At 39.3% G+C, this 15,467-nt stretch overlaps 1 protein-coding gene across 2 annotated transcripts in view; it reads right to left on the bottom strand.

Annotated features, from left to right (window-relative positions):
• Positions 6,105 to 15,467, bottom strand: part of CD99 (CD99 molecule (Xg blood group)) — a 29,470-nt gene continuing 20,107 nt past the window's right edge. Inside the window, exons 2-10 of one of the 2 annotated variants that reach the window (XM_021411485.1) lie at positions 14,326 to 14,376; positions 13,792 to 13,824; positions 13,510 to 13,548; positions 12,390 to 12,431; positions 10,905 to 10,982; positions 9,480 to 9,521; positions 8,879 to 8,989; positions 7,587 to 7,643; positions 6,105 to 6,230 (exon numbers count right to left, since the gene is read on the bottom strand). In XM_021411485.1, coding sequence (XP_021267160.1) covers positions 6,205 to 6,230; positions 7,587 to 7,643; positions 8,879 to 8,989; positions 9,480 to 9,521; positions 10,905 to 10,982; positions 12,390 to 12,431; positions 13,510 to 13,548; positions 13,792 to 13,824; positions 14,326 to 14,376 — 479 coding nt within the window. In that variant the 3' untranslated portion in view covers positions 6,105 to 6,204. The remainder of the gene's footprint in view (positions 6,231 to 7,586; positions 7,644 to 8,878; positions 8,990 to 9,479; positions 9,522 to 10,904; positions 10,983 to 12,389; positions 12,432 to 13,509; positions 13,549 to 13,791; positions 13,825 to 14,325; positions 14,377 to 15,467) is intronic. The other variant, XM_021411494.1, reaches the window with a different exon arrangement.

Raw genomic sequence — 15,467 nt, forward strand, 5'->3', positions numbered from 1 at the left:
ATCCATGCGTATCCTGCAATTAGTGCCATGCCAAAGTCCAAACAAGAGGAAAAAAAAGATTTGGAAGAACAGAAATCATGTATGCATGCATGAGCTTATATTAAAATCACAGTTAATTACATATATTGAAATGCAGCTTTGTCATAGTCTCTCTGTGGTAAATGTATGCCAGTTCTTTTGCCTGCTTAACTGGATTGCCATCATCTTACTGGCACATAGCACCAACATGGACTCTGGTGAGTGCTCCTTTTTGCTAGGGTGTAAGCTGCAGACATTTTTGTCAGCAATACTTTGACTGCGGCAGCAAATGCACTCAGGATTCTGCTACTATTAATAGCATATCTCTACGCTCTTGGCACCGCTGGATGTTTCCACCTGGTGAGGAGCAAAGGCTGCCCCAAATGTGTTTTGGTGCAGAATTAAGTATGGAATCGTAGAACCAAAAAAATAACCCGAGATTGAAGGGACCCACAAGGACCGTCGACCCCAACTCCTAACTCCACACAGGACCACCTGAAATCCAAACTCTATGTCTGAGACGTTCCTTGAACTCTGACAGCTTGGGGCCGTGACCACTGCCTTGGGCAGCCACCGCCCTTTGATGAAGAACAGTTTCCTAGCCCCTCCCCTGACAGCTCCATGCCGTTCCCTCGGGCCCTGTCGCTGTCACAGAGAGCAGAGCTCAGCGCTGCCCCTCCGCTCCCTGTGAGGAGCTGCAGCCGCCATGAGGCCTCCCCTCAGCTCCTCTGCTCTGGGCTGAGCACACCCAGGGGCCTCAGCCGCTCCACATATATCTTGCCCTCCAGACCCTTCACCATCTTCATGGATCTCCTTTGGATGCTAATAGTTCTATGTCCTGAATTTATGCTTTTATGTTACCTACAAGAAAACAAATTATATAATAGAAAATTTGGACTGATAAAACCCAGCGATATTGGACATTTAAGAAGCTTGATGTTCAGACTGATTAGATTTGTGCTTTTTCCCCCACAAATGCAAAAAAGCAGATTGGACAAGCTTATTTTTTCTCATGTCTTAACCATTTTAAAGTTAGGATTAGAAGATCTAATGCTCACTTGGTGTATCGCTCTCCTGTTGGGCCTGTTGCTCAGTCTCAGAAGAGTAAAGGACATTAACGTTAAAGAGATAACTCTGTCAGTCACTTAAAACAAGGATCAGAGCATGACACTAGCCTAGCATTTCCATAGGATTGTTTTTCTTCCAGAGCACATAAAAAAAACCAAACAGGCATGTGTGTTAATCTTCAAATCAGTGATGAATTTGCCTGAAGGAGCAGAAAAGATAGCAAGGATGTATACTAGTCCCAGGCAAGTCCAAGCACCTCACAGACTTCAGTAGCTTTACTTCAAAGCAGTTGTTCTTGAAAGTGAATCTTCCCAAAATACCTTATGTCACCTCTTTGTTGATGCTAGTTCTTTCAGATACTTTCTTTGGATACTGAGATTATTAAATTTAGTTTGAAGATGATGTGTCTCTTGTCTAGTTCTTCCACAGCCAGCTACTATTTCATCAAGCTAAATAAAAGCAATACCAAAAAGGCCCAAGGGCAAACGAAAGGAGTGGACCTAGCATTGGAGTCAGGAGACCCCAAATATTTATTCAAGCTATGTTCTGCATGCCCTGTAGGACTTACTAAACTCAGCTCTCTCTGCCAAATAGACATGCAATGAATTGCCCAAGGTAGTAAGTACTGAATAATAAGCACAAATATAGGGCTTTTTTATCTGATTGTAGACTGCAGTTTTATCACTTTGAGAAAGCATTTATCAGTCTTTTCCTATTTGAAGAGAAAACAGTTCTACCTAATATTCTCCTGACAAGGCTGATGAGTTGCCATTTTTTTAATTTGTTCTTTCACAAAAAAAAGGTCCCATGTATTTAAAAAATAGCAGATGGGTGGAGAAATGGAGCCAGTGTGTCTGTCTATTCTCTACACTTATTACTTTTAGCACATCAGGTCTCTTTCAGATGAGACAAACTATGAGAGAACAAGAGGACAATCACAACTCACCAGTTTTAACCTCATCCTTCCTGTGGAGAGAGGTTAGACATTACTTTCCTTGGCATGGGCAACCTACTGTATGAGTCTTTTGGAGGTGAAAAGAATCAAATTATAAACTAGAACTACTGGGGAAAGCCTACAGCATCGTTTATCATAAAAATAGAGGTATTTTAATTGAAATCTTGAAACATCTGGTTATCATAGACATTCATCTAAACGTAAGCCAAGTACACAAGTGAATCAGTGATATAATTTGGCAACAGAACAATATAATTCTGCATCCTAACTAGAACTTCCGTGTTTTATCACTGAAGGTAGAGAAGCATGCATTTTGTTATTTCATCCTTGAGGTTCTTAAAGTACTCCAAATACAGGCGTTTGAAAAATTGTATTTTTACTCCATTCCTTTCCCTTTTCCCAATCAACTCTTCACTTTCTTTCAAGTGTTTCCTCTATATCTGCCTAACTGAAAAGAGCAGAAAGAAGATAAATGTTTCAGTTTTTGGAAACATTAGGGTATATTTCAGAATCTTGACAAGTGAAATCTGCAGAAGAAAGGAGGAAGAAAAAAACCAGATAACTCAGTTTAGATAGTGACCTAAAATAAGTAGAAAACTACTGAAATACACAACTGAGAGTGCAAATCAGTCCAATGTACGCTGAAAGCTAAGTGTATTAATAAGTTTTCTTAGCATTCAAAATGTGTCACACATTTTGAAATGAGCATGAATAAGAACTACAGTAAAAAGCTTCCAGATCTTATTTTTATGAATTGCTTCTTTTCATTTCCATGGTCTGATGAACTCTTTTGGATAAGTTTGGATAAGTAATTGAAATGGATTCCACATAGGAAAAGTATCAGAACATTTTTAAGCAGTCTCTTTACTGTTAGGATGAACTAGACTACAACCTCAGTTCCCTTGTAGAAGCCAAACTAACATGATGTTCTAGAACAAAATGGTCCTGCTCTACACTTTTTTCTCCTATTACTGCAGATAACTTTAACAGCTCTAGGAGTGATGCAGGTTCCCACCTCCAAGAAGGCAGACTGGAGAAAAAAACAGAACTCAAGAGATGTGCAATAGGAAAAACAGAGCACTCTGTCTTGCCATCCCCAGTTTAATGGTGAAGGTACCTTGGCAGGACTGAAACTGCCAGTTTGGGCCTGAACAGTTTATTCATCCCGCTGCATGGGCAGATAGAGACCTGTATGGAAACTAGAACATAAATTCCCAAATTGGGATCTGAAGATCACTAACATCCCATATGATCACGATAGGCAGCAACTGATCAGTGGGAGATGACCATAAAAACACATCAGTATGGCAGAAAAAAAATTATTATTTGATGTTTCTTGACCCAGTGAGTGTGAGAGCTAATGGATTAGGATACTGAAACTAGATGATCTTTGTGGTCCCTTCCAACACGCATCATTCTATAATTCTATGATTTAGTTATGTAATGCAAGAGCAGTTGAGTCACAATGACACAAAATCAAAACTTCAGTGGGTAGTAAGGTGTATAGGAGCATAGCAATTAATAGCCTGATAGCTGAAAACTAAATGAATTGCTACATTTTATCCACACATAACAAACAGAAACCCAGAAATTGTCAGTTTCTTGCTCCCAGCAACACAATGTCCTGAAATTTCAAGCCTTCCCTTCAGCCTTTTCTCCCTAGATGGCAGCACTCAGTTTTTCTTTCTTCTCTCAGAACTTCAGACTGCGAAGCCATAAGTGGACAAAGCCAAAGATGAGAGCTGATGAAATCAGCAGTACAGTGGCCATTTCCCCCAAACATTACCTTAAGGCTTGCCTGCTTTGTTACGTATTGCTGTGCCCTAATTTCACGTGCCTGTTTAGACTGAAAATATGGGTAAGCTTTTTACTAGTTAGCCACTTGTCAAGCCTGACATTGCCATCTCATTTAGTTCTGATCCTCTCACTAATAGAACATGACTCAAACAACCCTGCAATAGCGTCAGCTCCTAAAGGTTGAGATGATAGCTGCACAAGAAACACTTAACTTACCTAAAGGTTGCCCATACTAAACCTTCTGTACATACTTTCCTCAGATTGCGTTACCAAATCTAGGTGTCCTTGTTCAAATGGCGTGCCTATCCTCCACCCAGTTGTCTTCTCTGCTCTTCACATTGGTAAGAACCCTGTGAAAACAGCTCACAGCCTTGTTGCTAACGGCCAACTTCCTTCTAAACTGATTTTGTAAGAAATAAATCTGAATTTTCAATCAAGCAGGAAGACAACCCCCCTTTGAATTCTGCTTCTCTGGTAGAACACCAAAATGTTTCTAGAGCTACTAAAAATGAAAATACTTAAAAGCTTTTTTTTTTTTTTTTAATTTATTTTAAGAAAAAACACAATGTTGATAGGAGGGTTTTAATAAGTATTTTTATGGCTTGCAAAAGCTGGAAAAGAATTCAAGAGTCTAGTTAACCAAAAGCAAGTTTGAACTTCTCCCTCATTCTATTCTTAATAGATACCAGTTTGTTTCTGTTTCCTCTACACTTGGTATTTATATGTTTCTTCATGCAGATAAGCTGTACATTTAATTTCTTTTGTTTATACAGATCAAATGTTTATGTACAAATTGCTTTTCCACCCTTGAAAACACTTAGAAGTTGTAGCACTTTTCTGTTAAAAGCACAAGTGAGGCAAAAAGAAGTTTACAAATTAATTTCATCATGACAAAATACTAAAATCTGTGTAAAGCTTTGTTGCAGGCTAAGAAATAAGTACAATAAATTCTTAAATGAATTATCATTGGCATACATTCATATTTGAATGCATAGATGTGCATGTTTATTTTCCAAATTCATAGCAACTTTTATAATGTTCCACAAAATACCATCTTTCTGTAGAACTCTGTCAGGTGGCTGAGGCACATTAGTAAGACAAATATTGTAAAACTGCACGAAAACTAGAACCACTTAGAATGAGAGCCAACAGAACTAGTCGGGCTATTCCTTCCAGCCTGAACTGGTTATTCTTCCAGACTTAGTCCTTTAACTGTTGTGAAGTGCACAGTTTCCTATGCTTCCACTGATTTTTGAAAACTCTCTGTAGCTTCCAAAAGCCACAGCAAACCTCACAAGTGCTTTCAGCTGAGAATGCAATCATTGCCTTTCATCGCAATTGCAATCCTTCACTGATCCGAAAGCATTCTTCACATGGATGTATAGTGGATGCTTGTGGAGTGAGGCTGAGTTGCTCTGGTCACTCTTGTTAGTCTGTATTTGTGAACTGCAGTACTGTTTTCATCTTCTAAGGGTGTATTACGAGCTTTCTGAATTCAAAGTAACACATTATTTTCTCTCATGTTTTTGGTTATGTGAGCCTGGTGATGTTAATCCCCACTCTCCAGCACTTCATTCACAATTCAGATAATCAGTCTTACAAGATGTACAAAATACAGTCATGGCTCTGATTTGTAAATCAGGCTTTCCCACATCTGACCAGCTTAGTAGCTGCTATGCAAGAAGAGCCTGAAAAGATCAAGGATCTGTGTGCACTAGTTTGGCTGTTCTGAATCTGTACCAGACAGATGTAATGAAAAATATACAAAAACATCTCTGAATTTTTTTATCTTTTGGTGGCTGACCAAGGCAGCTACACAGATTGTATCAGCAGCACCCACACCAAGATCCATTATCACACACACACAGTGAGCCATTTCATTTGCTTTGCTTCCAGGTGCCTGCATCATGTCCCAAGTTGTTTGGTTGGTACATTCACTTCATATAAGATATTAAAAAAAAAAAAAAAAAATTGAACTGTCTAAAAGCAATAACATAACAAAACATTAACTTCTTATTTTTCTTGGAGAGGTAAGAAAAGGTTGAACATACTGAATTTGAATTGAATGCACTTGAGGCATACCCATTTGTCATAGGAGTAAAGGTAAGAACAACATCACCTGTCATTAAGGCCATATATTGGTGTGCAACGCTGCTTCACAGGGCTAACCATACAGAAGTACTCATGTCTAAGTCACACTCTCAAAAATGTTTCAAACACTGTGGACTGTTTTCTCACACAATTTCAGATTCTGCTGTTCATTATACTTTTTGTTTCCTTCTTTTTTTTTTTTTTTTTTTTTCCCAGGCAGAATGCAGGCTCTCAGATATCCAGTTTCAATGGTCTATTCTTCACCATCATTTCTCTTAGTTCTCCAGAAGTGTGCGCTGAACTACAAAGTGAGAAACAACTTAAAATTAGTACACTAAGTTAACATACATTCTAACATATATATTGTTAGGTAACAGTATATTTGGACAACAGATATTTGCAGTAGACATTCAAAACAGTGACAAAATTCGGGTAAACAGAGGCTTGATGCCATGAAGCCAGTACCCTGCCTAACACGGAATACTGCATCCCAGATTTTTCGCTCAAGTCACTGAATCCTACTAGATCCATATAGCTCTCTACACAGGTAGTTTGAATAGCCCAACATGCAGTTACAGATTGCAGTTCTGCTGATGCAAAAAATAAGATGGGGTGCAGTTTGCATATCTGATAGAAATAATCTTAGCCTAGGTTGTCTACATTTGCAGGAAGTCCTAGTCTACCTAAAATTTTAAAAGCACAAACTTGTTTTCCAGTGCCATCTGGCTTGTCTTGATGCAAGACTGCTTCAAACCAGAAGCCAAATAGCTGAGTCAACACCACATTACCACCAGCAAAGCTAACACCTGCTGACTACAGGAACATAGATCAGGAGCAACATCATGTTGACCATGATTGCAGTTTCTTGACTGAAAACACGCTCATGTTTGCCTACAAAATATAATAGAGATATGAAATCTGGGATATACTGTTTCCTTCAAATCTATGGCTTGCAATAGATTTGCAATAGAGCAAATTTCCTGTTCCATCAGCCCAGTCCACTAGCCAATGATATCTGGAAGGATGAAGTTGTCCATTTTTTATTGACTTAAGAGAGGTCCTTCCTCAGTTACCACAATTTGCAGAAAGATTTGTTATTTGACGATTCTTTCATATGATAATTTTCTGTTCAAGACAGAGTGCTTTTGTTATAACATCATGCTTCTCAGTTCAGTTCTCCTTGCTGTCAGTGTACTTTTATCTCTGCCCAAACACTACTAACCCTTTTTTAATGTCCATTCTTGCAGTGTCATATAGTTTGAGATCAGATGACAAATCAGAAAGTAATCAGATGCAACATACAGTAATTAAACACCTGTCAGCTAATTGCATTTATGTATCACATCAAAGGAACAGTCTTGTGTTTTCATAGTTGTCTTTGACAATACTTTTATAGATAAAGGTTAATTCTTCTTTACTTTCTCTAAGTTCCTGTATTTCAGGGACTCTTCAAGAAAATAAACCATTCTTTTCAAAAAAGAAAAGAACTAGGGAAGAATGGCCACATAATCAGGATTGAAATCTTGACCTCACACTAAGTTAGTTGTACTGTTAGTTACAAACAAGCAATTTTCTTCACAATGTTAGATGTCAATAAAGTGTATTTAAATAGGATTCCCACAAAAAAATTGCACTTCCATCTAGAATCTCCTCTTACCAGGTGGCTCAGATTGCGCTCCTCTATGGCTATCCATATTCACATTCTCTTCATCTGCTGGGAAACAAACAGATGCTTAGCACTTCAATTTCCCAAATTCGAAAATACCAGTGCCTGGTTGGACTGATGTATTACCTGCCTTCACCAATGCTAGACTAGACTAGATAGACTAAAAGGACAAAAACAAAGCTTCCATCCCACCTATCACCTAAAATACTCCCCAAGTTCTCTGATCCAAGTTCCATTCCATCCAAGTGAAAAGGAACAGACCACTGCGGAAGAAAGATCATCTAGGGAAAAATACCCAGGTAGATGTCAAAAACCTAACATAGAAGCAAGCATCTTGTGAAGATACAAATGCAAGATTTACAAAGTTAGAAATGGTGTATTTTCCAGCATGAAGATAGTCCATAATCCCCAGCCTTCACTCAGTTTTCCTTAAATCATTTTTTCTTGAAGTCTCTCCTGCTCACTCTTTAGCAGGAGGTAGTTTTATTTCAAGGAACACAGAAATTTAAGCCTGTCTGCTTCTGAAATTCTAAGCTTTGGGCATGGCATTCTAGAGAATCCCTGTTTTAGAATCATAGAATCATAGAATTAGCTAGGTTGGAAAAGACCTACAAGATCATCCAGTCCAACCATCCACCTACCACCAATAACCTCACTAAACCATGTCTCTCAACACTACATCTAAACGTTTCTTGAACACCTCCAGGGATGGTGACTCAACCACCTCCCTGGGCAGCCCATTCCAGTCCTGACCACTCTCTCAGAAAAGTAGTACTTCCTAAATCTCCCCTGGCGCAACTTGAGGCCATTCCCCCTCGTCCTGTCGCTAGTTACAAGAGAGAAGAGGTCGACTCCCAGTTCACTATAACCTCATTTCAAGAAATTACAGAGAGCGCTAAGGTCTCCCCTGAGCCTCCTCTTCTCCAGACTGAACAACCCCAGCTCTCTCAGCTGCTGCTCATAAGACCTGTGCTCCAGACCCCTCATCAGCTTCGTCGCCCTCCTCTGAACACGCTCCAGGGCCTCAATGTCTTTCTTGCAATGAGGGGCCCAAAAGCGGACACAGTACACGAGGTGTGGCCTCACCAGTGCTGAGTACAGAGGGACAATTACTTCCCTGGACGTATAGTCTTGGATGGATAGGAGAGGTTACTCCTAGTCAATATGAATCCACAGAGATGTTAAAACTACCTGATGCATAAAGTAAAAATTCTAGCTCCCATATAGAATACATAAAAAAGCAACTCTGTAAGAGGTGAAAACAAAGTAATTTGAATTCTTACCGCTTTGTTTGAAACAGAGTTTCTTCTTCTGGTAAGCAATGAAACTGGATACTGCTCCAATTGCAGTAGCAGCCACAGCACTTACAATTCCAGCTATTGCTCCCTGAGAAGCTGAAAAAAAAAGTTTTGTAGACATTATTTTGGTATTGAAAGTGATGTCCAACTTGTTTCGTCTAAGCCTGTGGACACTTCTAAAAACCAATAAACATGGAATTATAACATGAAACTGTATTAATCAACTTTTTATATCTTTTAATTTTAGAGCCATTAATTTCTCAGCAGTGTCTATTTTTAAAACACTTGAGTATGCATGACTTAAGTTCTACAATTTTAAAAAAGCTTCCCTTTCATGACCAAATCTAAGTTATACGAATGCAGTCAGCGTACCAAAACCTCTGAGTCCTTAACTCTTTGAATCATTTCCAAAAGAGATTTCAAAGATTTATAAAAGAGCTGGAAGGTAAGAGTTCTAGATTCTATGTTTTGAAGCTGAAACTCTCTGTCACCAATAAGCATTCTAGTAGAATATTAGCAACAAAAGAAAAGCCAGAAAACAAGTTTCAGACATGCAGACACCATATACACAAACTCATGCACTTACCCTCACCATCTCCACCCTTATTTGAAATGGAGTCCCTTTCTCCTACAAGAATGAACAGAAAGTTTAGATTTTACATGTCCAAAGAACAGTTGCATTACAATTTTTTTGTCAGTTAGTCAAGGAAAATGACAAACCATTTGCTGATGAAAATATTCTTATACATCTATATACCACAGATAATTATATCCATGTAATATTAAGCTCTCTGGCATTCAAACTTTCTTTTTTCAAAGCACAAGCCACTGTAATGTTAACTCCAGGCTTTGGCACTCAGTACTTCTTTGTAGAAGTAGTTTTTTTGTAAATTTTTGTAAATGAGCACAGCACATTTGTGAAGGCCAGTTTAATTAATTTGCCCTCCACCACACGAGAATACTGAATGGAGAGGAACATCACATAACTCTAGGTTAGCTTTAAAATGTACTACCGTTCCTCAAATCTCAGCCTCATTTACTAACTAGCTTTGCTACTCTCTTAGCAAAAAATATTAAAGTTCTGTAAACACTACCCGTATCTGTCACTATAAAACTTGTAAAACTTGCTCCATTCTAAAACAGAAACCCATGCCGATGAAAACACCGTATATGTCCTGACAGATGCTATTTATACCTGTCAATTTTTAAGTTACTGCTCCAAAGGAACATCGGAAGATGAAAGCTTCCCAAAAATTACCCTCAATACCCACTAAGATAACTTTGTCAGTAACCTGCTACATATTAAATCCACATGAAGTTATTTAAGCTAACACTGACCAGGAAGTAGCGAAATCGCAGCAATGCACACAGGGCTGACTACCACACACTAACGATGACCAATATTGCGACTTGCTCCCCATGACCATCTCCATACTCAGATGCACCATAACATTTAGACATAGCAGAATATTTAGAGCAACACTGGTAAGCTATAAAATGGTTATATACCATTCAGTGTAGATATATCCTGCATCATTTGGAAGTATAAGGATCAATTTATTCTGTGGAACAGGTGAAATCTTTGAGAATATATCTCAAAGACCATCTTCTAGCCCACTCTTGTGCTTCTTAACCACAAGAACTAAAATAAACTGAGAGTACTTCACAGAAGATCTAAAAAAAAACATCAACCAAATACCTGGATGCCTTTAAAAACCATATTCATGATGAATTCTGAAACAAATGCCATGTTCACATCCCAGTTTTAAAACCTATCAATCTTAGCATAACAGTAAAAATGCCTGAAGGTTGATTTTAGTTCTTAATTACCTGGGTATTTTTTGCCAAAGGCAGAACACATTGGCTTTGAGCTAAAAGATATCCTATCATGTTTCAGACACCAGAACCAAAGTTGTTAAAAATTAGACCATGTTAACCAGCTTGCAAGTTAGCTTTCATCAAAAGCTCAGGTAACCATGGGATCAATAGGAAAGAGAAACTACTATCTTACCATCGCCACTACGCCTGCCACCACCTCCACCTTCTTCTCTTGGTAAACCATCAGATAGATCTGAATCATCAAAGCCACCTATGAAAAGTAAAAATATTATTATCTTGTGTGTTCTAAGTTCAGTGAAAAGACACTTCAAGGCACATAATGACATGCAAATTTTCTGTAGTTCGTTCAATTAGAATCTACTGGGGTTCTAGGCTCAGTGTCACGGTTATGACATGTTCACATTCCAAAAGGCCTCCCAGTCTTCAGTCCCATCAGCTCAGCACTATACATATATATATAGATATATATACACTGAACAAATGAGAGAGGCCAGAGTCCAAGATCAGGTGTTACTGCAAGTATTACTTGCTAATCAAGCAAGAGCCTCTGTAGGTTACTTAACTGGGATGGCCCAAGCCTCACTATTCTGTTAAAGCAGAAAAAGGACATGGACAGGAAAGAAGCATTTCTGTTCAAAGCTGCAGTTGCAGATGCTTTTTCAGAGTTGGGTTTCTAAGTCATAACCAATCCTCTGAAACTGTAAAATGAGTTAGAGGGGAAAAAAAAAACAAAAAAAAAAAGAGTTTGCCATGCCAGTCCTGTGGCTACAGTATTTGCTTGATAATGGGAAGAACTAATCCTTTTCCATTTCCAGTGGACCCCATGTGATGAAGCCTGAAGTTCTCCTCCTTCCCTCTGCTGTCAAATGAATCTTTACTTTACGAAAAGCAAAGTTGTTTCAAACAGCAAAACTAAAACCATCAGATCAGAGGAGGTTTTATTTGGGTAGCTAGAGAACTGTACTGAGGCATGTGTGACCTGCATTCAAACATATGTTGTCTATCAGGCAGGAGAGGGAGCAGGAACCACGGTACGCATTCCAAGTAAGAACTGTTTATCACCACATTCTTCAATTAAGGCAGCAGGATAGCTGCATCCACCTGAATCTGTTTTGTTTGGAGCTAAGCAAAGACAGAGAAGATTTCTAAAGCACAACAGGAAGAGCGTGTATTTTAAGCCTTCCTTTAAAACACAAAATAATTGTATTACTTCAGTTAGGGGCTTTAAAAAAAAAACCAAAAAACTAAAAAATAAAACAATTTTTTGAGCTTTACCTTTAATTTAGATACTTTAAGAATATAGATAACATGTAGTTCCTCCTTGCTTTAGTAAGACTAGCATGGATTCAGTTTGTAAAGAGTCAATCCAATACGTATGTGCACCAGTGTAGGCATCTAACAAAAACATTGTCTCAAACACTCACGCTCTGTCCCATCCTTTAAAGTTGAAAGGAAAGTGACTCAACAAGTTTGTTATGGAATTTCAAGACTGCTGCAAAGTGTATTTGCAAGGCAATTTTCCCTCAGTTCTCATTGTCATCCAAACCAAAATCTGACATACAGTGCAGCTAATTAAAAAAAAAGGAATAATTATTAGAAGTTCAACTGGGATAGTAAAAACACATCATGATTTAGGTGCTTCTGCTATAAGCCTTACCAACTTCTCTAGGCTTTGCAGGTGTAGCTGGCCTGGGGTTATCTGCAAACAAAAAAGATATACAGGGGAAAAAAACAAAAAGAGGTTAAAATATCAAAAGTAGACTATAATACAGTAACTGTGAAATGGACTAGAAAAGAATAAAGTGACCAAACTTACTAGTGTGAAGAGACCAAGAGCAGAGCGTGTAGTGACCTTGAAAGACTATCCAACTTATAAAATAATATCAGTCATCCCCAAATCGCATCTTTTTTTTCTTTACATTAGCTAACATTGTTGTTCTATGTTAAACACTGTACTTTGAGTTAATGCGATTAATAAGTATTCCTGCTACAGACCTGCAAGGTCTGTATGTCAGACCTTGTTACGCCTGAACATATACAGAAAGTTCGCTTAGTCTTATGCAGCATTTTAATCTGTAAGTCTGATTTCAAACTCCAAATTTCAGTTTTTTTTCTACTACATACAAATTATTTTGCTGTTTCCTCTTTTAAAATTACCAGGTCAATCTCTTTCTGGCTCTAGGACAAGTCAGATCAGGTCCTTAGGCTCTCTGCATTCTCAGTGTAAAGAGGCTGGCACATTCAGAGCACAGTTCTAAGACCCCAAGTTAGGCTTCCAATCCTATGAAGGATCCTCTCTCCTCACTTACCTTAACCATCTGACTCACTCACCCAACTGTTTCTCAACTAGCCACCTCTGTTTTCAAAATGTCAAGGTTTGGAAACAGACTGCTTTAACAGAGAGAAAACTTCAGAACTAAATCAATCAGAGCAGAAAAAAGTCTCCTAGAACTGTGTACCAGGTGTTAGCTAAGCTAGTTATACTGCAACAGGTCTAGTGATGGTACCCAAAGAGCTACCAGGCATTATCTGCCTAACTAGATGCTCTTTTTTTTTTTACCAAGTGTACGAAAGGAAAGTGACTCAACAGGTTTGTTATAGAATCTCAAGAATGCTGCAAAGCTTATTTGCAAGGCAATTCTCCCTCAGTTCTCAAGTGTTCATCCAAACCAACGCCTTCCACGAATTGCAGCCAATTAAAAAGGAATAATTATTAGAAGTTTAACTAGGAAAGTAAAAACACATCATGATTCAAGTATCTGTGCTAGAACCCTTACCAGAGTCTCGAGGATTTGCAGGTTGATCTGGCGTGGAATCTATAGACAAAGAGAGTTAGAATGGATTACTTCAGATTTAAATACTACTTCCTGTAAGTAATTATTTATGGACTTAGTGCCATCTAGTGAACACACAGCAATGAAACAAGTAAGACTTGGCTAAGAAATATGAGGTCTGTTACTTTAATCAACTTAGTGCCCCTATTACATTTAGGTAATACAGGATGGGTAGACACTGCACCAAATACCTCTGAGCGGTATCCAGGAAATTACGATACATACCAGGCAGAAGAGCATCTTCCAAGTCAAAGTCATCTATGAAGAAAGAAGGGACAATTTAATTGCAATGTGAAAACTGAACTAATTTTAGACTATTTTTACATAAAATGCACCTAGCAATGTTTTCACCAAGAATATAATGGCATGCCCATTCAACAGAAGTCCACAGAAGTGCATCACAGAACTACAAGGCATTATCTGCCAAACAACGTGCTGCTTCTGGAGATCATGAGACATCCCATGGGCCAGCTCAAAGTGCGCGTGCTCAAGATGAGCAAGCTCAGAACATGCAGACTGAAAACCAACAAAAGGAGTTCTCACAGGGCCTAAAAGATTGTGAAATCATGGAGCAACTTTGTAAAAGCAGGTAGCAAAAGAATCCAAAATGCAGAAGTTCTTTTGCCATTAGGGAATTACTTTGTTTTTATAGAAATATCACAACTCCATGGGCCACTAAACTGAAAAATCCAAGGTCTCAAATTGGTACATACAACAACAGTTGGCAGTCAAAGGCACTGCAGGGAAATTAGAACTCACCATAACCTGATGATGGTGGCTTCTGAGGTGAAACAGGCTTCACTGTAGCTCCTGTCAAGTGAGAGAGGAACAAACAAACAAAAAAGCTGAAATACAATTTCCTACGCTGTTATGAAGATACATACAAGACAAATTTAAGCCCACATCTATATAGCAGAAAGGGCAAGGTAAAGTCTACACAGCAAGATGTCTTCCCCTCAAGATCAGCCCCTGTGCGTTCCCAAAGACTACTGTTTACTCGGTCACCCACAACACACTATCTAAATACATTCATGATACAAAGTGGCTTCCCAGCAGGTATACAGCAGTGTGATCTCAGCAGGAGGTTCCGATCCCTGCTGTCTAGTGACAGTGATAGAACCTGAAGGCGTGGCTAGGAGCTGTATCAGGGAAAGGTCGAGCTGGATAACAAGAAAAGGTTCTACACCAGAGGGTGGTCAGGCAAGGAACAGGCTCCCCAGCAAAGTGATCGCTGCACTGAGCTGCTGGAGTTCCAGATGTAGTTGGACATTGCTCTCAGCCATAAGCTGAAACTTATCAAGAATGACTTCAGGGGACTAGGGCGGTTAGTTCAGGGAATAGGAGCACAGGTAGTATTTTCTTCCATCCCTTCACTGACAGAGAAGGACACTGAAAGGGGCAGGAAAACCCATCTCCTAAACATGTGGCTGAGAGGCTGGTGCAAATGCAAGAATTTTGGGTTCTTTGATCACGGGGCGGTTTACTCGGCACCAGGCCTGAGGTCTGCTGATGGGTCCGGCCTGTCTCAAAGGGGGAAACGCATCCTTGCCCAGGAGCTGGCAGGGCTTATAGAGAGGGCTTTAAACTAGAGAGAAAGGGGGAAGGGGATAAAACCAGCCCTGCAAGAGGTGTGCCTAGGCGGGCATCGGGATTAGGGGTGAGGCAAGGGGCTCAGCTGAAATGCGTCTATGCCAATGCCCGCAGCATGAGCAACAAACAGGAGGAGCTGGAAGCCTTTGTGCGGCAGGCAAACTATGGCCTAGTTGCCATTACAGAAACATGGTGGGATCGCTCCCATGACTGGAGTGCTGCGATGCATGGCTACGAGCTCTTCAGAAAGGATAGGCAAGGAAGGAGGGGTGGTGGCGTGGCTCTGTATGTTAGAGACTGTTATGATGTTA

This window comes from Numida meleagris, chromosome 1 (assembly GCF_002078875.1).
Source record: "Numida meleagris isolate 19003 breed g44 Domestic line chromosome 1, NumMel1.0, whole genome shotgun sequence".
NCBI lineage: Eukaryota > Metazoa > Chordata > Aves > Galliformes > Numididae > Numida > Numida meleagris.